The 22,502-nt window shown below is 38.1% G+C and overlaps 3 protein-coding genes across 9 annotated transcripts; 1 reads left to right on the top strand and 2 right to left on the bottom strand.

The window, feature by feature from the left end:
* The first annotated feature begins 770 nt into the window (after positions 1–770).
* On the top strand, positions 771–4,229 carry LOC116264891 (APO protein 1, chloroplastic-like). The gene is made up of 5 exons (XM_031645335.1): positions 771–876; positions 1,044–1,080; positions 1,164–1,210; positions 1,974–2,341; positions 3,169–4,229. Exons 1-5 carry the CDS (start codon positions 856–858, stop codon positions 4,004–4,006), a joined length of 1,311 nt encoding a protein of 436 aa, XP_031501195.1. The 5' UTR covers positions 771–855; the 3' UTR covers positions 4,007–4,229.
* Positions 4,230–6,187: 1,958 nt separating this feature from the next.
* Positions 6,188–11,554, bottom strand: LOC116265007 (lipid phosphate phosphatase 2-like). Of its 2 annotated transcripts, XM_031645511.2 has the most exons (8): positions 11,396–11,554; positions 9,808–10,029; positions 9,606–9,693; positions 9,393–9,502; positions 9,181–9,274; positions 7,204–7,392; positions 7,049–7,108; positions 6,188–6,584 (listed from the first exon to the last, which is right to left on the bottom strand). In XM_031645511.2, the coding sequence occupies exons 2-8, from the start codon at positions 10,021–10,023 to the stop codon at positions 6,394–6,396; spliced, it is 948 nt and encodes a 315-aa protein (XP_031501371.1). In that variant the 5' UTR covers positions 10,024–10,029; positions 11,396–11,554; the 3' UTR covers positions 6,188–6,393. The 2 variants fall into 2 exon arrangements, with proteins under 2 accessions (XP_031501371.1, XP_031501370.1); XM_031645510.2 differs by lacking the exon at positions 7,049–7,108 and having other exon boundaries at positions 11,396–11,529.
* Positions 11,555–16,081: 4,527 nt separating this feature from the next.
* On the bottom strand, positions 16,082–21,813 carry LOC116264448 (lipid phosphate phosphatase 2-like). Of its 6 annotated transcripts, XM_050080588.1 has the most exons (10): positions 21,278–21,335; positions 20,110–20,182; positions 18,863–18,913; positions 18,692–18,759; positions 18,485–18,572; positions 18,263–18,372; positions 18,061–18,154; positions 17,359–17,547; positions 17,115–17,174; positions 16,082–16,457 (listed from the first exon to the last, which is right to left on the bottom strand). In XM_050080588.1, the coding sequence occupies exons 4-10, from the start codon at positions 18,749–18,751 to the stop codon at positions 16,276–16,278; spliced, it is 783 nt and encodes a 260-aa protein (XP_049936545.1). In that variant the 5' UTR covers positions 18,752–18,759; positions 18,863–18,913; positions 20,110–20,182; positions 21,278–21,335; the 3' UTR covers positions 16,082–16,275. The 6 variants fall into 6 exon arrangements, with proteins under 6 accessions (XP_049936545.1, XP_049936543.1, XP_049936542.1 ...); XM_050080586.1 differs by lacking the exon at positions 21,278–21,335 and adding an exon at positions 21,768–21,783 and having other exon boundaries at positions 18,692–18,913; XM_050080585.1 differs by having other exon boundaries at positions 18,692–18,913; positions 21,278–21,353.
* Between the last annotated feature and the right edge of the window lie 689 nt (positions 21,814–22,502).

The raw sequence follows: 22,502 nt of genomic DNA, 5'->3' as shown, positions 1-22,502 counted from the left end.
AGATTCCTCCCATGGAGATGCTTGAAGGAGCTGCAGAAAAAAGGTTTATCTATCCATGGCTGGTTGATTCAACATGTCATTACTTCCAGCATCTTATTCTTATATGTTAAAAATGGGAATAAGAAGGAAAAAGAATGGCTTCATCACACAAGGCATTGTTATCAAGTTTGATGGTTAGCTTGAGCAAACCTTTTATGTACATAGCACAAATCGGTCACAAAAAAAAAAAAACTTTGTCATAGATTTGTAAATTTAAATATAGAATCTGCACAAGAGCTATCAAAGCTGATAGTTGTGCCTCCCTTAGTCAAAACCATGTTAAACTTTCTTTTCTTTGTTTATTCTGCTTTTTCAACATAATATCAAAGTAGGACTGTTGTTGAAGAAGAAGATCTAAGCTGTGATTATGGCCTGCATATGCCTAAAGAAATCGTTGACGCCTTCACCAGAGAGATAGCTCAATCAACTTTCAAAAGAAAAAAACTATGCAACAAACTAAGACTTAACAATTCATTATAAAGCAAAAGACAAGTATGATTATTGCAATTAGAGAAGGAACACTTAAATAAATCAAGGAGCAAATTTCTAACAGTTTAAAGAAAACAAATACTATTAGCAAAAGAAAGCAACAAATAGTATTAGAATAAGACATTACACTATTGTACCGTGTATTTTAAATTAGATATTGGCTAATAAATTCAGAAACGCGATCTTCATATTTAAAGATGTCGCCAAAACGTGGCGCTTAATAAATAAAACTCCGTTTTGCGGTGAATGAACACATCCTTTTGAAGAGGAGAGTAGTCCACGCATGCCGGCGCCTCTTGTGGAGCTCTGGGGCTGCTGCTCGCTCCCATGGAGAGCTTGACCGTCACGGTAAAGCCGAATAACCCAAGCCTTTTTTCCTTCTTCGTTTCTTTAATTTGGGGATAGAGGGAAGGCAATCCCATGTCTAGGGTTGCCATTTTCTCTCCATCTCTCCCGCGGTTCTCTTTTTTCTTTTTGGTTTCTATCTTCTCATTCAGTTTTTCTCCCGGTGTTAGCTCGCTCCCAACCTGCCGGAGATAAAGAGAATTCGAGGTTCGTTGGTTTTCCCCAGATATTCTTCTTTTCGTCCCGCTTTCTTCTCCTCACCTTCCTTCCTTTGTTTTTCTAATGTCTAGGGGCTCAAAATTTGAGTTGGTGTTGCTCTGACGCTGTCCAGCTGAAGGTTTGTTCTGGTTTTCCTCATGGCCTTCTTGCTTTTAGTTCGTTTCATTGATTTTTGGCATCTTTCCTTCTTTTTCTGTTAGTTTCTTGGAATCAAAGTGTCGATGCTGAGTTCGTTCCTCGTTGTTCCTTTTGAGTTTGTTTTTGTGGCTGAGAAGCGGGGTTAGAGGAGGAAACTATTAGCTGGTAGTAGATTTTGATGTTCAATTATACTGATAATAGCACTGGAATATATAGGAAACAAACAGTTTACGGGACTTCTTATATGTAAAACGATCTGTCTGCAAAGAGGAACAGCACTCAGGGAGATAATAAATGGGGCTCCTAATTGATGAGCATTTTGAGGAAATGCTTACCAATGCTATATGGTTAGCTTCTGATACAGTTTGATTTTTACTCGTTAGAATACCAGAGGGCAAGCTGGACTTAATGAATTTCATGTCCTTGAAGGTGGATTCATTGAAGAGATGTCACTTGCCTTCTCTGGTACTTCGGCTCCGTATTGTATAATACACTGTGGTCTTGATCTCTGAAAACTGTAGAGATACTAAGCGGTATTACCTTTTCTGCTTAGTACGTCACTTCTTCGAGTTTTGATGTCTAAATTCTTTGATGTTGAAGTTCGAATGAATGCAATCCTCTGAACTACTACGTTGCCTAGTTTGTATTGTGATATTACATTACTGGAAAATTTTGTACTTAGAAATCATTAGTTCTTCTCTTGCACCCTCTTCTTTTCTGAATGTGGCTTCTGCATGTCACAGTTTGGGATCCATCCAATTCAGGGGAATGTGCAAAGAACAAGAAATTCCTTCTTTTGTGTTTCTCAGAAGCCTAGGCTGGACACAGATGGCAAACAGCAGCGCAAGTATCCTCACAATGTTGATCTCCCTCCTATTCTCCCAAAGAATAAGAAGAAACCATATCCAGTTCCATTCAGAGCCATACAAGGAGCTGCAAGGGCTGATAAGAAACTTGCACAGATGGGAATAGAGAAGCCTCTTGAACCCCCAAAAAATGGACTACTTGTGCCTGGGCTAATTCCTGTGGCGTATCAGGTTCTGGATGCATGGAAAGCTTTAATCAAAGGCCTGGCTGTGCTTGTCAACTATGTTCCAGTGTATGGTTGCAGGTAAATGTTGGTATGGGACTGGGTGCTTCTTCCCTCATTGAGAGCTATTACACTTTATTGTTTCTCTAACCAGCTGTTTTGTAGGCAGAGCAGGAATATTTGGAACACTTAATAGTGTTCTTCAATAACAAAAATGGTGTGTTCCTGATCGCCACTGTTTGATAGAGAACATGGATTCTCCCAAACAAATGAGCCCTAAAAATAGCTATTAGTTCCATGCATGTTTAGTGTCCGCAATGACATATGGCTGCTTTGGCTGCATAGATGTGTACTTTCTGTGAATTTCATCATTAAAAATCATTATCTAGCATCTTAAGTGGAAAAGAGCAGCTTATAACAAAGGGATTCAGTTTTGACTTTGTCACAAAAGTTTTTTGGGAGAGAAACTGTGACTAACAAGTTTTTGGCTAAAGAGGAAGACAGCTTCTTCATCTTTTCAATTTTCATGTATTGAAAACCAGTCCTCTTTTTCACTTCCCTCGAACTCACAGTATTCTGATTTTGTTTGCATCTGATGGTTAGAACAATAGGGTGTGGAGATCGAATAATCGCCATATTCATTTGTTAAAACCTCTGCAATGAAGAACTTCCAGTAGGATGTATCTGCAGCCTGTCTTGTATGAATATATAATGGCAAGGCCTGTTAACCATGATATGAACATGTAGCTTCAACTTCCATAGTCTTTTGGTATATACTCATTTTTCTCATTGTGGCTAATTTTGGATGTTTTGGTTCCAAATATAGCAATTTCGACTGGGATTTGGTGTCTATTTTGTGTAACTGGATTACATAAATTACTCCATGAGATGAGTTCTATTTATCGTAGGTACTGCTCAGAAGTACACATCGCCCTAACTGGTCATGAGATGAAAGATTGTCAGGGTCCTGGGAATGGTAACCGCCGAGGACAACATGAATGGGTCAGAGGCACAGTTAATGATGTGCTCATCCCCATAGACTCCTACCACCTCTATGACCCGTTTGGCAAGCGTATCAAGCATGAGCAGAGGTTTGACTATGACAGGATCCCAGCCGTTGTGGAGTTATGCATTCAAGCCGGTGTGGACTTGCCTGAGTACCCATCACGTAGAAGGCTTGTCCCCATCCGCATGATAGGGAAGAAAGTAATAGATCGCGGTGGTTTTGTAGTTGAGCCAAAGCGTTCTACACGTGAGCAGACTGCACTACTAGAGCTGGATACATATGGTCTGAACATTTCACCTGATCCGCCCCCTATGCCAGATTCAGAACTGCGTGATCTTGCAGAGAGGACACTTGAAGCTTGGGAAACTGTTAGAGGAGGAACAGCAAAGTTGATGAAGAAGTATAGTGTGAAAGCATGCGGCTACTGCTCAGAGGTGCACGTAGGGCCATGGGGTCACAATGCCAAGTTGTGTGGTTCATTCAAGCACCAATGGCGGGATGGTAAGCATGGATGGCAAGACGCGACACTCGACGAGGTGGTACCTCCCAACTACGTATGGCATGTGAGAGATCCAAGTGGGCCGCCACTCAGTTTCCCACTCAAGTCATATTATGGGAAGGCTCCGGCAGTAGTTGAATTGTGCGTGCAGGCTGGTGCCATGATTTCCGACAAGTATAAACCAATGATGAGGTTGGACATCGTAATACCAGATTGTGAAGAAGCCAAACTTGTAGCATGACACCATGACAAAGCACCACACGATTTTAACGTTCTTTTTCCTGTTCATACACAGACAATCCAGGTTTTATGATTTGTATCATTATTTTAGTTCGTATGAGATTCATAAGCAGCCATTCACCCCATCATGTCTGATGGCTTGTGTAACAATTTTGTATATGCATACGCAGAACTTAGATTGGTACTGAATAAAGTTTAGAAAGATCTAAGCTCACTCTGTGATATCTGAATTTGCACAACCTAACTTGAGCAGGTCAAGTAAATGGTTGGCGAAAGCTTTGCACATCCGATTGAGTTTGACTCGATCGTATCACGTCAGATCCAGGTCAATTTAAACTGGCTCTGTACTTACAGTAACTCCAGAAGCAGCAAAACCATACGCAAAGGTAGAAAAGCCTGGCAAGATCCGCTGATTGGTAGCATCGTCTTAGCGTCTTTTATTTTAAAGTAGGTTGCTCTCACCATGTCCTAAGCATCCCTTTAACAGACATAATACCGATCCGAAGGTTCAAGTGGGTCACCATGTGTGACACCCAACACTGGCTTGTCATCTGGGCCCATGATAATAAAGTAGTTCTTAGCAAGTACCAAACAGTTTCCTATACACATAAAATGCGTCAAAAGACCACACAACCGCTCGTTGGTGCTTCCTTCATGAATTTCTTTTCTGTTGGACGGTTGTGATTATGGGTATGACAGAACAAGCTGTAATTTTCTCTATATGGCAAGGTCAAAAGCCCAAAAGCGTTCTAAAGCCCAAAACCGTAGCACGCCAAACGCTAAGAAGATAATTGCCACAACAGAAAGCCCAAAAGAATAATGAGCATATTAGCAACAATTTCACAGAAGAGTTTTTATGACTGGTACTACAGAAGTAGCTCTAAAGAAGTGTCTTCTGCTATGCTATAGAAGATGCGCCTCGGCTAGGCTAGGCTGGTTGTTCTTTGACGACCTGCAATTTGGAAGTGTCTAAGCCTTTGATTAGAGTATATAAACACCCCCATGCACGCACTCAACAATATAGGTTTTTTTTGTCTTCAACAGCTAACTTTTTCTCTTCTTCTTCTTCTTCTTCTTCTTCTTCCACACAAGCTGCTATTATTTGACCCACAAATCCAACCGACCCACTCACTCCATAATTGGTTTTCAATCAGCATTCAAAAGGACTCTGGACCTCTTCAACGTGAGACCATTCACAGACCCTTACCATACATAAGATATGACAATATATCCTGTTCAATACTTTCATTCAGTTGAGTACTCGAATATTAAGTAGCAGTTTTTTATTTATTGTGGCAGGGCAACCGCACCTACGTCAAAAAACTTAGTAGCTCACGTGGGTTTGTAAAAATATAGTGATTGGCACTCGCTGCTCAAGGCCACACATGTTTCGGTTTGTCTAGAGAATTGATCACAGTTAGCATGAAAGGAATAGATGCAAACTGTGATATACAAGAGAAACCAATGTCTGAAAATATATGTGCAGTTGACGGATTTAGGAGAGCGGTGTGCAGCAGCAGCCAAAACTTCTAAGAGCGAGTTACATTCAACGTGCAAGATCTGGTTAATAACTGGATTTGAAATAGGCGTTGAATCCCATGCGAAACACGAGCCCAATCCGAATGGTCAGAAATTCGAGTCAAGGCGGAAACGTGCATGTTGATTTTTTCTGGATTAGTTGCAATGAGGCCTGGTCTGAGAGATGGAATTCAGCTCGAGTAGGTTAATTACGATTGTGCTTCCAAGGGACTAATCGTAAATTCAAAATTCTAATTTTCAGTAATGCACTTATTATTATAATAAGAAAAAACTTGCATTAATCAATAAATTTAAAGTCTTAGATTATCTAAATTCTAACATTGAAGTTATTTTGCCGATGAAAAGTGAATCGATCAGTTTAAATGAGATTTCAACTTAAGCCGGAGCGGCAATAGCAACAGTTGATTCTTTTTTATTATGTACTTCAACCCAACTCGATACAGCCGGTAGCCTGACACATCCCAATTCACTGTATTATTTCGTAAAAGTGATTCGAATCACTGTATCCTTGAACATGTGGCCGTATTTGACAAGTCCATGTGACATAGTCCATAATGAGTACAGAAAGCTTTCATTTGGCATGTTTCAGGTTAAAAAAAAAATGCAATATATAGTAAATCTCGTTTTAAGCAAGCCCACACCATTAAGGAATATAATGTATTCTTAAAAACTCTACAACTTTTGCTAATGGAAAAGCAAACTAACAAATAAATTAGCCTGCAAACTGCACATAAAGAAAGAACAAGAAAACTGCACATACTCAGAACCTAAATCAAAAAGGAGTCTTCAAGACACAAGGTACTCATCTATGTTACAAGGGAAGGCGTATTTAACGCGTTGAACAAGATTTCACCGTCTTCCAGCTTCGACATCGAGTATGGGACGGGTATCACGCACACCATATTCCATTTCTGGACGTTGCTGATATGCAGTCTCAATTTCTGTTCCACGAAAAGCGAGATGATGATTGTTAGCACTTGATTGGTCCTGGTTGCTGTGAGAATCTGCCAACATCTGAAAATATGCATGTGGCCCCCAACCTGCATCACAAAACAAAAAGCTTCATATACTGAATTTGAAAATCAGATAATGTGTCTATACATGATAAACAGCACGGGCTGTGTAGCAAAATATTCATACTTTCATCCCTAGTGACTAAATACGGGGTAGGAAGAAAGTCATTGGAGTCATCCTTTCGATTTTCATGGAAAACAAAACCATATGATAAATCTTATGGCATAAATTGCACCTCACCGGGAAAGATTTTCAACCCACTTGAAGTGCAACAAGGAATAAGTGGGTTGAAAACCCTTTCAGGTGCATAGCAATTTACACTTGTGCATTTAAATCACAATAGCAATCTCAAAAAATGGGACGCCTAAACTTTGCCGAATACTTCCAATCACAATAATAGCCTTCATGAGATAATCAACCTAATGGTCTTACAGCATGAGAATGCTACACTTAGAAAAAGAAAAACAAGACAAAGAAAGTGAAAGCATACACTCTGTGTGATATGGAGCTGGGAAGAACTGCAAATAACAAAATGTGGCAACTGTCATACCTACAAAATGCAGTAAGCAATCCAATCAGAGACAAGCAAAAATTTGACAGCATAACTTTGTTTAACCCAAATTCAAATTGTAATGGCCCACAAACCTAGTAGGCCACCAGCGAAGACATCTTGCCAATGATGCCAATAGTCATCTACACGAGAAGTTCCAACAAGGGCTGCAAGAAGCAAAGGAAGGAAGACGATGCATAGTTTTGCTACATGGCCTCTTTGATCAAACGCTTTAATTTTTCCAGACAGATACAATGACAGAAATCCTAGACCAGCAAACGTCCCTACACAGAAGTTGAACTTTTAGTACACCTTATCATCTTCCTAAAGCATGACCAACCATGCACTTATGCAAGTGCACAATGCATTTGTGCTAGAAAGACTTATGAATGAAGGGATGATACAGACATATAGGTGCAATTTAAAAAGGAACAAAAATTGGATCAAGTATGGCAGATATCAACAAGATCAATATACAGCCTGAAGAACATTGCAGCTTCACCCACTATATCTGAACAAATTGCGGGGTTCGCCAACTAAACTTACGCAACTGTAAGTTTCCACGAATTTATATATGACTGAAACTCTGTTACCCCATCTGAAAATGTCAAATCTTAGCATTTGGATCTTCCATAATGTCTTCAACTCCACTGTAGATTTTTCATAAGAGAAATGCCCTTTTATCTTATTCATCAACCATAGATACAGCTAATAAACAACCGCAGCATAAGCATACAATAACAGCATCAAGATGGGAACAATACAGACATGTATAGGACTCACATGTTATTTGCAATGACACTTAATCTATTAGTTACATTAAAAGGATAACTGATAGAGGCACTCATCAATCAATATTGATCTGTACACAATGATATTCGATCTAAGCTATTTGACCATTTTTCTGCAGCTATAGCAATTGCATAAGAGGAATACACATCAGTAAGAACATTCCTGTCAAGAATAACCAGAGCAGGAAGTCAGAGAGTGTTCTGTTCATTGGCATTAGCAATCATATAACAATGACCTGGCTTTTCAGTCTTCCCTTTCCATGATTTTGCATCGGTGCATGCAGATGCTATCAAATATTTTACTTGCATTTTTTTCTCTTATTTTATGTGGATGAGCACCAAAATGTAAACAAATGAAGCGATGCCTTCATTAGATGGCAGAACAAACAAGCTCTAAGTATAAAATTTTAGCCAAAGTTATATGAACAGTATTAATGGAAGATAAGCTCTTGGTCAAAGGCAATGGGTGTAGGTACCAAAAGCCAAAAGTGTATTTAGTTGCCTGAACGTGCAGAGTTCCTAGCTGAATAACTTTCCAAGACTGAACCCAGCTTCACATTGATGGTCTTTCACAACTCATAAGAGAAGACAAACAGCAGTTTACTTTAACTATGCCTTTAACCACAACCATCGGTGATTAGCAAGAGTCTGAATTGTTCCTTTTTTAGTTCTATTGCTTATGTATGTCATTCCTATTGTTGCTCTTGTGGCCTTACTAATTGTTTCATTTGCATTTTTGAGCTTTCGTTTAGCAATAAATAGTTATATTGCACCGTGCAGCACCCCATTTTACATGGGTTGGGGTGTGGGATGCGGCAATTTCCACAAGAATTGGGTGCGGGTGGGGCGAAGGCATATAGAGATATATACACATATGTATGTGTGTGTGTGTGTGTGTGTGTGTGTGTGTGCGTAAAATCTGTTATATAAGTAAATTTATTTGTCTATATTTTAAATTTTTCTGTCAAGGGTACCTTAATCTCAAACAGAATGTTTTATTAAATAAAATGGGGGGAGAAGAGAGGAAGAGGGAAAAAGGAAAAGGGAAAAGATAGGAGAAGGAAAAAAATAGAGAAAAAAAGGAGCGAGTGCAGTCAACAGCACCCGACTCAGTCAAACCAAGTCCTGTGCCGTTTCGGGTGGCACCCGCACTTGCATCAACTTGGGTGTGTCACCATTTTCGGCACACCCACGTGACTTAGGCAGCACCAAACTTCAAATGTGCATTCAAGATAGGGGACCTGAAAAAAAAAAACAAAAAGGAAGAAGAAGGCAGCTTACAGGAAGTATGGCCACTTGGGAAACTTTTATGCCCTTCTTTTATGACACTATCTTCTCCGTGACAAATAACACCACTTGTGATGGTATCATAGACCTAAAAAATTATATATGATTAGGACTTAATCGCACACAAACACAAGAATTAAAAAAAAAATGAAAACCTGAAACATTATAAAGAAAAATATGAAATAATCAAAAAATAGAGATCCTACTTCCTTTCCATCAGGGAAACATCGCCAGAAAAAATCAGGACGGGGTCGACCAACAGCGTCCTTGATAGCATCAGTAATAACCCCCGTTATTAATACAGCAAATAAAAGTCCTGCGCAACCATGTAATCTCATCATTAAGGACAATTTTATCCAGGATATCTTGTAAGGTACCATACCATGGCCCTGAGATCAGAAATGTTTAAGGCAGTTTACCTAGAATGGCATGGTGAAAATCATAAACATCTCTTCTGATGAAATAGTATATAAGGATGATGGCAAATGGTATCAGAATTGCAATTACCTAGGAAGCAACATATCAATCAGATTCCAATTAAAACACAAGAGAGAAAGATTGAGAGAAGAGGCATTCATTTGGTATACAGAAGGGGACAAAGAACTGGAAAGCAGAACATACAGGGACAGCCCAAAATGGCACTGTATTACTCTTCAATGGATACTTCAAGTCAGTCATCATTTCCTTCCCCACAAACCTATAAAATGGATGTATAACATTCAGGACAACCTCCACCACCATAAGAAACACAAGTATCAGCCAGTCATGCATATGCAGCCTTGCTACTTTAACTCCATGTGATTTAATTGTGTGTGCACCCAGTTGAATTTCTGGCATCTTCTCCTGCAAAGGATGAGCAACAGTCAGAGGCCAGAGCAGCTTGTTTTCAATAGAAAAATAATTACTAAATGAGACTCGTTACTAACACGCTACGCATACTCATGAGGCTGAAACAAGTTTGAAAATAGAAAGAAGACTATGCTAACAAGGAGTGTCAAAAGAGTCACAAAGGAATAAACCATGGAATCAAATGAAAGACTCATAGAACACATTTACAACAGCAAAACTTTTCATGTTCAACTACACATGTCCTCTTTCTTTTTTCCCCTTTGTTCTTAAATTTCTTTTTCTATGTTAATTTAAATCAAGTTACTTTTTTGTCACATTGTCTTCTTAATCAAATTTTCATCGTTCTTCATTCTTAATAGGAACACAAACTTATTGGTGATAGCAAAAACTCCTCATGATTAATCAGTACTGTGCTGTTATTCTTTAGAGCAATAGTCAAATTACTGATACTATTTTGAAATTAACGGCACTTATTTCACAGCTAATTCAAAGGCAGAGGCCATGATACCCACTAAAATTGCTACTGAACAAAAATAACTGCTACCTCCAATATGTCATGATGTCCATACGAACTATCACATTTTATGCAGGTTTTTAAAATTTAAAACACCTCACATGTATTTACACTTAGTTGACATTACAGCTCAATAAGTTTTCTGTACATTGCCAAAAGATTTTCCTTGTCTGTTGATATCAATCTTTTCTCTTGATAAAGGGTCCTGGTAAGAGATTCATGACTAAGCATCTAACTACACCTTACATTTTCTTACAATAAATTCTGAAGGTCAATTTTCGTATTTATACACGGATATGCTGCTGTGAAGTTGTCATTGAAGAGTTGACACGATATTCAGCTCAAGCAGTTCCACGGGATGATTAATATCTTAAGGAGAAGCACCAACACTAACATGTTACGAAATGGCAACACCCAGTACTCGCCATTCGAAACCCTCATGTTTGGAAAGAACAAAAAAAATCAAAATTTAAGGAGGCTATATTGAAAGTTCACTGAAAAAAGCAACAAAAGCAAAACCAATCCGAGATAGTACATGCACAAATCCATTTAAGTGGCCACCAGCCGCAGAATCCTTTAAGCAATCCAACCTAAACATACAAAATGAAAGACAGGAGCCAAAGATTTTTCCATTTTTTTGTCTCATTGATCCAAGGGAGAGAATCCCGCGCTCCCCACAAAACCCAAAAATTAGAAACCACTAAAACGACAAGAAGATCGTATAAACACCTCCAGTGAAACGAAAAGGAGGACCAAGAAAAGATGAAGCAATAACCGAAGGTGTTCAAGAGAGATACCACGAAAGAGGCAAGAAGGAAATGGTGAGAAAGGATGATGAAAACTAACCTGATCAGCAGGAACTCCTAGGACTCTGACGAAAGAGAAGTGGAAAAGCCCGGTTTCAGGGACCAACAGAACAGAATACAGCAGTCTCACTCTCTCTCTTTCTTCTTTTATTTGCACTAATAGAAAAAAATAAGTAAAACAACCCAACAACTTCACCAATGGGGAAATGGATTTGACGTCCCTTTTCTTTCTTATCAGATGGGGACCAAAAGCTAAATATTTTAAATTTTGAACGCGCCTTTGAAGTTTCCAACTGTCCACTTTAAAAGGATGTGCTTCATGAATATGAAGAGTTTTTGCTAAAAAACTTTCAGGATGTCTTCTGCAAAAAATTTTTTTGTTACTTCGAGAATAACATGATAAATTTAACAATGTATTTGTGATGTTGGAGAGAGTCAGACCCAATTGGTCAAAGGGCAGCCAAGTTGCACCACGGTTCTTGGTTCACAATTAACCACTCAAATGGTTGCTTGTGAAAAAGTGAGCACCCTTCCAGCATGCTGGCTGGGAATATAAATGACTTCTGCCTAAAGCAAAAGTTTTCTGCATTTTCTTTTCACCTTTTCTTGGAAGGCTAACTTGATCCGGACAGGGCTCGGAATGTCTGGATTCGGTCTCCATGTGTCTTGGAAGATGAAACGAATTTGGATCTTTTTACATGAGTTGGCATTGAGTTTGAACCTACCTGATAATTTCACCTAATTAATTATGAAACATACTCATAGAAAGATACAGATTGGGATGTAAATGGTTCTGGTACATTTGATTATCAGATCAATTTTAGAGTTGTTTAATCATATTTTTGTAAGGAATATGAACCAATCACCAATCAGGTACACTATACAGCTATAATTGAATATCAATTCGGGTCTCGCATTTGATTGGAACGTAGCAAAGATCCAATCTAATAGTATATCGATGTCGATCCTGAATTTGAGTTCAAATAAGTGAAGTGAAATTCGGTACTTTATCTGGATCTGACTGAACGTGAAGAGTTAACGTCAATACTCACAAATCTGGTGGCTATAGAGATTCTGGATAAAGAAGGTCGTGTCCTACAAGTCAGAGTTAGGAAGCCACCGTAATTAAGGCTGGGCAACGGTCTGACGACGCAGACTCAGGGGCCCAACAATGGGGGCGATTGGGTCTCACCAATAACTTATTGTTGGGCTGAGCCATGGAGGCTAGAGAAACTGAACCTGATTTTGAAATAGATTTTGCCAATTTTCAAATTTAATAACATTAGATATTGAATATATGTTTAAAAATGAATGTATCTAATTTGATCGGATATTTATGTATATACAAATCTGAATCCGATTGGATGCCATTTATAAATTTAAATCTGATCTGATTTCTTAATCGAATATTAATTTTTTGTTCTATATCCGATTTTTTTGGATTGGATCATTCGATTATCCGATTCAAATCGGATATATTGACATCCCTAATTACGGACTAAGCCTGAGCATTGGGTCGGCTCGGCCCAATAAGGAGCCGGTCTCTGGCTGGCCGAGACCCGAAACAGTGGCCCGAGCCTGGGCCCGGCCCAACCTTTCAAACCCGATCTCGACACCGGACTAGGCCAGGCTCGATTAAATTTAAAAAAAAACTATTTTTAATATAGAATAATATATAAATATAATTAATTATAATAAATTATTATATATATATAATAATAATAATAATAAAATAAATATTAAAAAATATTGTGTGGTGCTATTTTTTTCGGGTTCGGCTCAAGTCAAGCTGGATACCGGATACCAACCAATGACCAGCTCAGTGGGGACATATCCCTCCGTGTTTTTTTTATTTATGGACCCTAAAGAATCAACTTAAAAAAAAAAAGAAAAGAAGAAGCATCGGCATCTGGTCTGTTTCAAATATAAAATTGATGGCAACGAGTTATGGGCATCGCTTGTGAAGTACGCGTTCTACTTGTTCTCGTGATAATATTGAGCCAACACGATATTGTGAGGCCATACTTTTGATGTGCTTTGTTAATTGAATTGTCCGATATTTTCTTGTGCATAAAAAATATCAGGAGAAAATGAAGAACAAGATGTCTGAGACTGCCAACTGCTTTCCTATCTAAGAATTCCCAAAATTGGAGCCCATGTGCAATTTATATAACGTAAAAACATTTGAAAAATATGCCAAATTTTGTTAAATTAACAAACAAAATATTTTGATCTGATCATGTTCTCCGGAGTACTGGAAAAAGCACGATAAAGGTCATGAACTGAACAAGTTGGCGAATTTAGGTTCGAATCGCAATCCGAACATAACAAAGATTCGGTGAGTTTGGTCAGCCTACAAGTCAAGTTCAAACGTTGACTAAGTCCGAGGCCCGACCAACCTACCTAACCTTGCGTGTAGAGGAGAAATGAATTGATTATTGTTGCTAAAATAAGATGTTTATTGCGTGAATATCTGATCAGTAGTTCATAGTCTCATTGCTTATGCGAAAGTGAGAATAAAACAAGTATTTCATGTTCATGCGCCAATGAGACAAGTGGAGGTTTAGTTTATACTATCTTAATGTCAGCCTCTAATTTTCATATCTTAAAAAAGGTTAAACCCCACTTGCTTTAAAATTTATTAGCAGAAAGAGAAAAGGACAACAGCAAGACAATAAATTATTTTTTGTTTTAGAGAGTGGGTGGATCCATTTGAGATATGCTTTGTATTTGGTGTTTGTCTTTTTCAACATGCAAATGTGGGGACTGACGACTCATTTTTGCCACTCCTTTGAAAGAAGGATAACGGCAGTTTCTTCCTATTTGATTTAATGAAAGAGCAAACACATTTTCCCTTGTCTATCTGTCAAATGGTATCTATTTAATAAAACTTATGCAAAAATTTAGCTCCTTTTTTGCCTAATTTTAGTAGTAATAGTAGTTTATATATATATATATATATATATAGACACAGACACTCACAAAAACACACAAGTGCCAAGTGCTATATATATATATATATATACACACACACTAGCATAACATACAAGTGCCAAGTGCTTATTCTCAAAATGTCAAGAATCACCCCAATGATAGCATCCTGGGCTTTCCTGTTTTTGCACCCACTCTACAAGGCGCAAGCAATCACTCACTCTCTTTTCCTTTTCGGCTTATACGTGTGTTTGTGTGTGAAAAAAAATATAGCTACCGTACTCTTGAATGCCAAACTTTCATAGGAATTATCTGGTATTAATTCCAATGAGATCATATGGTAGAATTTGAGTTGTAAATATCTAGTTAAACTGTTTTTTTTAACAGTCCAAAATATCATTAAAAGGAAGAGAGAGAGAGAGAGCAACAAATGAGTTTCCTTGAATGAAACCCCTTGACCTTTTTAAGAGGCATTTCAAACTTTCAAAAAACTTTTAATTTCTATAATTGCAACTTAATCTTTACCATCAACCAATGGCCAAGATGATTCTCAACAAGTTTGGCATATAAGAGTATGTTCTTTCAAAAATCCCTAGTACCCTTCTAATGAGGAGAGAAAGTGAAAGAAGGAAACAAATGAGTTTCCTTAAATGAACCCCATTTTTCTCTTAAGAACAACATAATCTCTGCTATCTAATTTTCTTGAAATCGACAACATAGATTATTCCTATGAGGGTTTATAAATATATATATATATATATATGGAGAGTATGGCCCCTATTTGTTAGTCATCAAACGACGCATAAGTCTTAGGATTTAAACCAATAAAGAGACTCCTATTGCTGTTTCTTTTCCTACAATTAGAAAACCTCACTCATAATCCCAGGCCATGGGAAACTTGTGGAACGTCTGAAAGTGGCACATGGTTGTCTAATTAATAGAGATTAAATCACCTACTGGCTTGACCCAAATCGCAATACAAATCGTACATGTGCCTCTAATAATATTTTTCAACACAAGTAAATGAACGATCGAGGTGCCATTTCATGTTACTGGGGCAGTTGTGGTGAAACGCATTCAGTCATTTATCAGGAAGTTTGCGAGACACCCACAACATCTGAGCAGGTTTTCACAGCTTCACTTTTAGTAAAACAAACAAAAGTAACAAAAACACATGTTGGCATTTCAAAGCTTCAATTATCATATGGCATCGGGTAAAAAAAATTTCTATTTCCCAAACGATGTTCAGATAAGTATTTTCGTTTGTTGAAGTAATAGGCCCAGATGGACCGATGCGTCTTGGCTGATACGCCAAATCAGTGAGCTAAACAATGCGGTGCCAACAAAGCTACTGGTAGCACTGCTTTGTTTACCTGCTTGGACTAAGAAATGTCGTATAATAGGCCAAATGAAGAACTGTTAAACTGAAGGTGTTTTTGTTGTTTTGCCAAAAGATGTCCTTGGAATATGACAAGTAAAAGAAAAGCAAGAAGTGGTTGCCCGTTCCTTATCAGGAATTCATTTTAGAGAGACACCAATATCAGAAAGCGTAGCCTGAACAATTCAGAGCACTCGGACGTGAGCAAGCTGACGAAAGTGCAATGCAGTGAACCATACAAATTACTACTAAAACGAAGGAAATCCACTTTTCGCTTTCTCACTTCACAGTTCCCATCATCTCTCCGAAGATATGACTTTTTGAAATGTAGTTTTCTAAGAATTTTGGCTTCCTTCACGATGTCACTTATCTTTTTGATCTACTGGTGGTAGCTTTTGTCTGGACTCTGCACAGACATGGCATATATGATATATGCATATCATAAAATAACAATACAAATCTCTCAACATGAAAAATTTTCAGTTTTGGTGTTCATCTTCTGGGTAAAGGTTATAAACTACTTCCTTTGCATACACTATACACATGGAGAAGCTGAAGCTAAAATGCTGAACTTCATAGCTGAGAATCCCTTTATCTGCAAAAAATTTTGCTTATACTGCTTCCGTGCCATTGCCATGCACAACTGAGACCTCGGTTGCTGTGGCCGTTTGAGCTTGCTGATCCACAATTTCCATATCTCTTGTCTGTGTGCATGCAGAATTTGCAGTAACAGGTTGTTCAACAGCCGTACGTGACTCTGTAAGCATTTGAAAATACGCATATGGTCCCCAACCTGAAAGAAAGACAACCAAAAACTTGAATATAAGAAACATGAGACAAGCTTTCAGGTTCTCTTAACATTGACCAATCCCCATGTGCATCTCCCAAAAAAGACTCGTGCAACCTTGTGCTGAAAAGATTCGTGCAACTTTGTGCTAAATTAAGTGCCCCAAGGGAGTTGGTGCAGTGGGGGGCGGGTTGTGCCCATTTTACAGAGACACAATCAGATTCTCATGAGCACTAACTCCCTGCGTAATGCTGAAGTGAGCATACGCCCTGAAGTCCAGGATAATAGCCTTGGGTTTTTTATGCTGCCAGCAGCAGCTAAGAAAATTTTCCAGGTGCAGTATGTTCTCCCATGTGACAATTTAAAAGGAAAAAAAAAACATAAACCAAATTGTTGCATTGCCAAGGCATATCCAAGAAATTAATCTGTATATACCAACAAGATCACAGAGATTAACAGTAAAGTCTGTTGAATTGCTCTTCAGAATCCAATTTAAATATAGAAGAATAGTCCGACCATCCAGCAGTGGACTAGGATTTAGAAAAGCCAAACCAAGAGCACATTTTTTTTTTCTTTCTCCTGATATAAGAAAATTCAGCATCTTAATAATTAAAAATAAAACTTCCGATCCACATAATGACAAAGAAGATGAAAGTAGCTTACCATCTGTGTGATATGGAGCTGGAAAGAACTGGAGATAGCAGAACATAGCTACTACAAAGCCTGCAAAGAAGCAATAAGCCCATGGGGTACCAAAAGAAAATAGTGAATGCCATCATCAAGATTCATCTCTAATTTTCAGTTTTTAAAGTTGATAAGATGGAGATCCCAACCAAGGGTTATTCTGTGACAGACATCTATACTGCAAAAGAAATGAATAATCAGATTAGAAACCAAGGTTAAGTACCTAGAAGTCCTCCAGCGAACACATCCTGCCAATGATGCCAATAATCATCTACCCGTGAAACTCCAACAAATGCAGCTGCCAGCAAGGGAAGGAAGACTATGCATAGCTTTGCGATATGACCACTCTGATCAAATGCTTTAATTTTCCCAGATAAGTACAGCGACAGGAAACCAAGACCTGCGAAGGACCCTGACATATTGACCTATTCAGAGTTTGTAGTTCAAATATCTTATCACACACACAAGCACATGCATATGTAGGTTGATACTGATATTGGCTTTGCCAATAGGTTTTATCTATTTATATTTGATATGGTTCAGGACCACCCCATATCATTTTTGCATTATTGGACATTTCTGCTTTCACAAATATTTTGCAACACACATTGATCTGGACAAGAAAGGTCTAAAGAACAAGATTTAAGAATGTTTATCGCTTAATATTAATCACCTTACTAACATGGGCAATAAAGAATCTCCTACATGAAGCAGCAGTAAACCTCAAGAAACAAATGTTTGATTCGTAGAGAAAAATAATGGCATAATTGACTAATTTATAAGTGACATGAACTTAAGGCTTGGATGACCATCAGTATCATATCATCTGTTTTAAGCTCCCATGAGTTGTGAAAATTCCAGAAGACAAAACAAAAAGTAGCCAACTAGAAGCAAAGAAAGAACTTATTTGACAGGAGCCACTAACATGAAGTATGGCCACTTGGAAAGCTTTTATGTCCCTCTCTTATAACACTCTTATTGCCATGACAAACAACATTCCTGGTAAGATGATCATAGACCTGAACACAAAGAGCGCAAGAGTATGAGACAAACATTGGATGCTTGAGACAATATAAAATGAAAAATCTCAGAGGCTTGATAAGCAATAATGAAACACAGATCCTTACACCGATTCCATCAGGGAAGCAACGCCAGAAGAAGTCTGGACGAGGGCGGCCCGCTGCATCTTTGATTGCATCAGTTATAACTGCAGTTACTAGAACTGAGAACAGAAGGCCTTCATTTGTAGATGGAACCAGATCAGTTAAATTCTTGAATTAGCTGAAAACCTTGAAAATAAAAGCACTTTGTGTCTCTAAGCAAGAAGTACAAGAAAAAGGAGCCACTACCTAGAATAGCATGATGAAAATCATAAACATCCTTCCGGTAGATATAGTACAGAAGAAAGATCCCCATAGGCAACAAAATTGCAATCATCTGCACCACCCAAAAACAAAAAAACTTGACTTTTTCTGCACAAGAGTAGTCCCAGTGAATCAAATTAAAAAACCTTTTCTACAAATCTCACACTAAAATTTAGAAAAAAAGATACTTACTGGAACAGCCCAAAATGGGACCGTGTTGCTTTTCAGTGGGTATTTCAGGTCAGACATCATATCCTCCCCTACAAAGCGATAAAATGGCTGTATGACATTCAAGATGACATCGATTATGATGAGAAGAAAAAGTATAAGCCAGTCATGCATATGGTTTCTAGCCACTCGAACCCCATGAGATCTTATAGTATGCGATCCCAGATGAACCTCCCTCATTTGGTCCTGCATTTAGCCAAAGCAGAGCAGAAACATATTTAGTACGGAGTCTACGGACAAATATTCAGACAGCTATGTTAAAGACAAGCCAGAAGGAAACAACGGACTCATCAAAGGGCATGAGAAAAAATGGTCATGCAAATTTTGCAGCAACAAGTAACATGTCAATACAATCCAGTAGGGATAAATGGACTTAGCCAAGCCTGAAAACAAAAACTCTTTATATTCAAGAAGCACATCCTTATTTCATTCATACAATATGATGACATATATATCTACTTCAGCAACTTTGTATTGTACTGTAAAAAAATATGTATTTTCCATGCCAAAACTCGTAAAATTGTCTAATTGTTTAGTAAAATGTAAAAGAAATGTCCTACCTTGATCATTGATCTGCTACCATTACCAACTCCTTTCCATTAACAAACTGACTATTTCCTATGGCCTTTCTAGACTATTTCCTACGGCCTTTCTAGCAAGTGATGCATTGGAGCCCCCCAAACAGAGGGCCACTGTGAAGTTACTTGGTAGATACTATAGCTATAATCACCAATAGTTAATAGGACAATAGCTACCTTGACTCCTTAAGTACACAATGCATGAACACACAACTAATAAAGGCCGCCAAATTTTGGACTGTGAAATTGCAAACTTGGCACATAGTCAGGTGGGCTTACTAAGACGACGATTGACCGTGTGGGTTAGCAACCAATATACTGCTAGTGGATTCAATCTACATCCAGAGAAAAATGCAACCTACAGCAAGATACAAAGTTTCCTCAATTCTTGTTTTCATATGTTTGATTAAAGTAAACCAATTGAACTAGAACTATACATGAAGCCTCCGTTCTTAAAACTATATTTTTTGATAATCAACAAGCAAACAAACCAAAGTAGAATGATATTTAAATTCTAAACAAAAATAGTGAAATTTGTATAAAGAACCCTCATGCTGTACTTTTCATCTTGATGTGAATCGACTAATTTTGGGAGATGACTGATAGGTTTTCTGGAACTTTGATTGCAATGTATCACCTGATTTTTTTGGTAGCTAGCACACATTGCATCTGAAAAAACGTTGCACTGACAAAGTGAACATATATGAAAAAGCTGTTTACAATTCTATGGGTAAGTGTTGTTCCTTTCCATGATTTTCCCTGTTAAATTCTCAGATGACAGTTTATCTGCATATAATTACATACTTTTGAAAGAAGAGGAACCTTCTCATCTTCTCCACATCTCGATCTGGAGTTGAGTAATCGATCCAGTGCAACCCTAGATAACACAAGTCAATCATTGTTTTCATCAGACAGTGATTAACCATCTTGGTACTGTCAGCTACAAATCATTGACATGTTGGCAGTTTGGATCAGGATGAAATTACACGGTCACTGTTGGATTAACTCCACAAAACTTAACTTCACGTATATTTTTATTGTCACCATGTTGAATCCCCATGGTTGCCAATTTTTTGCTGCCAATGGAGAGCATAGAACTTTATCCTTTCTTATGCTGATCTAGTAATTAGTCAAGAATGTTATATTCAACGTTAGTGAAGTCACTAAATCAATCAGAGAGTGCAAAAAAAGGTCCAATAGCAGCCAAAATGATTGCCACTAATAACATAATAAGCCCATTCTAATCACACCAAGAGTCAACCCAAAATTCTCCATTATCTCAGCCCCAAACCAAAACAAAAAAAAAGCATGTGCAGGCAAAATCCAGATACGTGGTAACTGAATTATAGCAACCTTATGAAAAGGAATAGATTTTGAAAAACAAGACCAAAAAAAAAAAGAGGAAAGAGAAAGGAACACCGATTATGAAACCAATATTCCATCATACATATGGAGCATTTTTAAATTTTTTAATTGGTGCAGCATCAGTGAAATAAACACTTCTTATTGGTGAAGAACTTTAGTTTCTGTTTAATAAGTAAATAAGAGAAGAAGAAAGAATAACATTCAGCTAGACCAATAGTAGATCAAATAAAAGATCTTACTTGATCCAAATTATGCTTCAAGAGAAAGATACAGTGAAGGGACCTTCACCACTTACTGACAAACAACAATTAATACATAGTCGTCCACAAGCTTATACATAGAATTTCCATTTCAACTAGATGGCATCACTACTTCAACAAAACTAAACGTGTAGGATGTACAAACCCAATCATACACCATAAAGCACATCACATACGTATTCCTTCTTGAAGAAATGCAAATGCTTATAACAGAACATGTCCCAATTAACTTCTAGAAGAAAGGCTAGTCGTGTCTCCATTTCCATAGATTCAATATCCATCTGTTCAACCACATGAAAATTTCGGCTAATGAAGGAATATAACACATTCAAACAGAAACAACTGACCCACAGTCGAAGCCTTAACCGGTACAGCTGCATTTTGTTCCCACAAACCGCCATAAAGAACTTCCCAAGTGCAAACTACTTCAGATAGGCCAATCAATGACGCAATGAGGAGATGAAATAGGGTATGTAAAAATAGACCACCAACAGTTTTAACACCAGAGGTCCCAACTTAGTTAAACAATTCATATCAACACAGGCTAAAGCATAAGGACATAAAAATGCACGCCACCAAAGACAGAGAGGGCTGGAAAAAAAGTAACAAAAAAAGCAAGGAACGGTGAAAAAGAGCAAAGCTTCGTACTTTAGTCTTGGCAAAGCATCCAAAGGGACTTCGGTGGGAACTGAGAACAACTCAAAATTTTCAAGAGCCAAAAGCATTCAAAGTTTAATCCCATCAGTACAGATGGTTTGCCTTCTGAACCACGACTACCCAACAACCAAAAATATGAAGAATGATTAAAGAAGAAAGAATGTTCAGGGTGCTTGGTACCTGAGTTCTTGGAAAAGCTTAGATTCTTCAAACGGCAAGGGAAAAGATTGGAGCAGGATGAGAACAACTCTCTGCCTAGCGTTCTATATTTTTCCATACCTGTAACGGTTATGGAAACAACTACCATGATACCTTTAGCCTAAAAATTCAAGGAAATTTCAGAGCGGGACAGGGCCGCACTAAACTTAGCCCCTCGGTACATGGTTCTTCAATTTGGATTTTGATCTACCATTTGATCATAATGTGAATGTATAGACTACATTAAAGGACAGGATATCCATTTTTAATGCTCATTGAGATTTTTATTAGATGTGGAACTTCATCATGTCTAGATTTGAGTCTGACACTAATGAGGTTTTCACTCTTCACCCTTCTCAGAAGAATGCTAATAAAAGTTCTGGTTTGTAGTTGGCAGCATTGCAACCGATTCCCCGCAATACAGTCGTAAAATTCTTCAAGGACCAGGGTACATCCTAAAACTGGGTGAGCAAGGTGGTGATTGAGTAATTTCCATGAACTATGGTGCTTTTAATTGCCTGCAGGAGAATATGAAAGCACAGAGCCGCCTCATGCCGACATGCGAGGCAGCCAGAAGGAAAGCTGCACAAGGAGGGCAGCTTTTCCTAATACCTGAAACGCCACTCCTTCAATCGCAGAAATTACAGAAAGAGTGTGTTTCGTGCTTAAGCAACATGTGGCGAGGGGTTGAGGGAGAGTTCATGTGCACGTCCCACG

Source organism: Nymphaea colorata, chromosome 11 (genome assembly GCF_008831285.2).
Source record: "Nymphaea colorata isolate Beijing-Zhang1983 chromosome 11, ASM883128v2, whole genome shotgun sequence".
NCBI lineage: Eukaryota > Viridiplantae > Streptophyta > Magnoliopsida > Nymphaeales > Nymphaeaceae > Nymphaea > Nymphaea colorata.
This window is presented reverse-complemented; position numbering and strand designations above follow the sequence as displayed.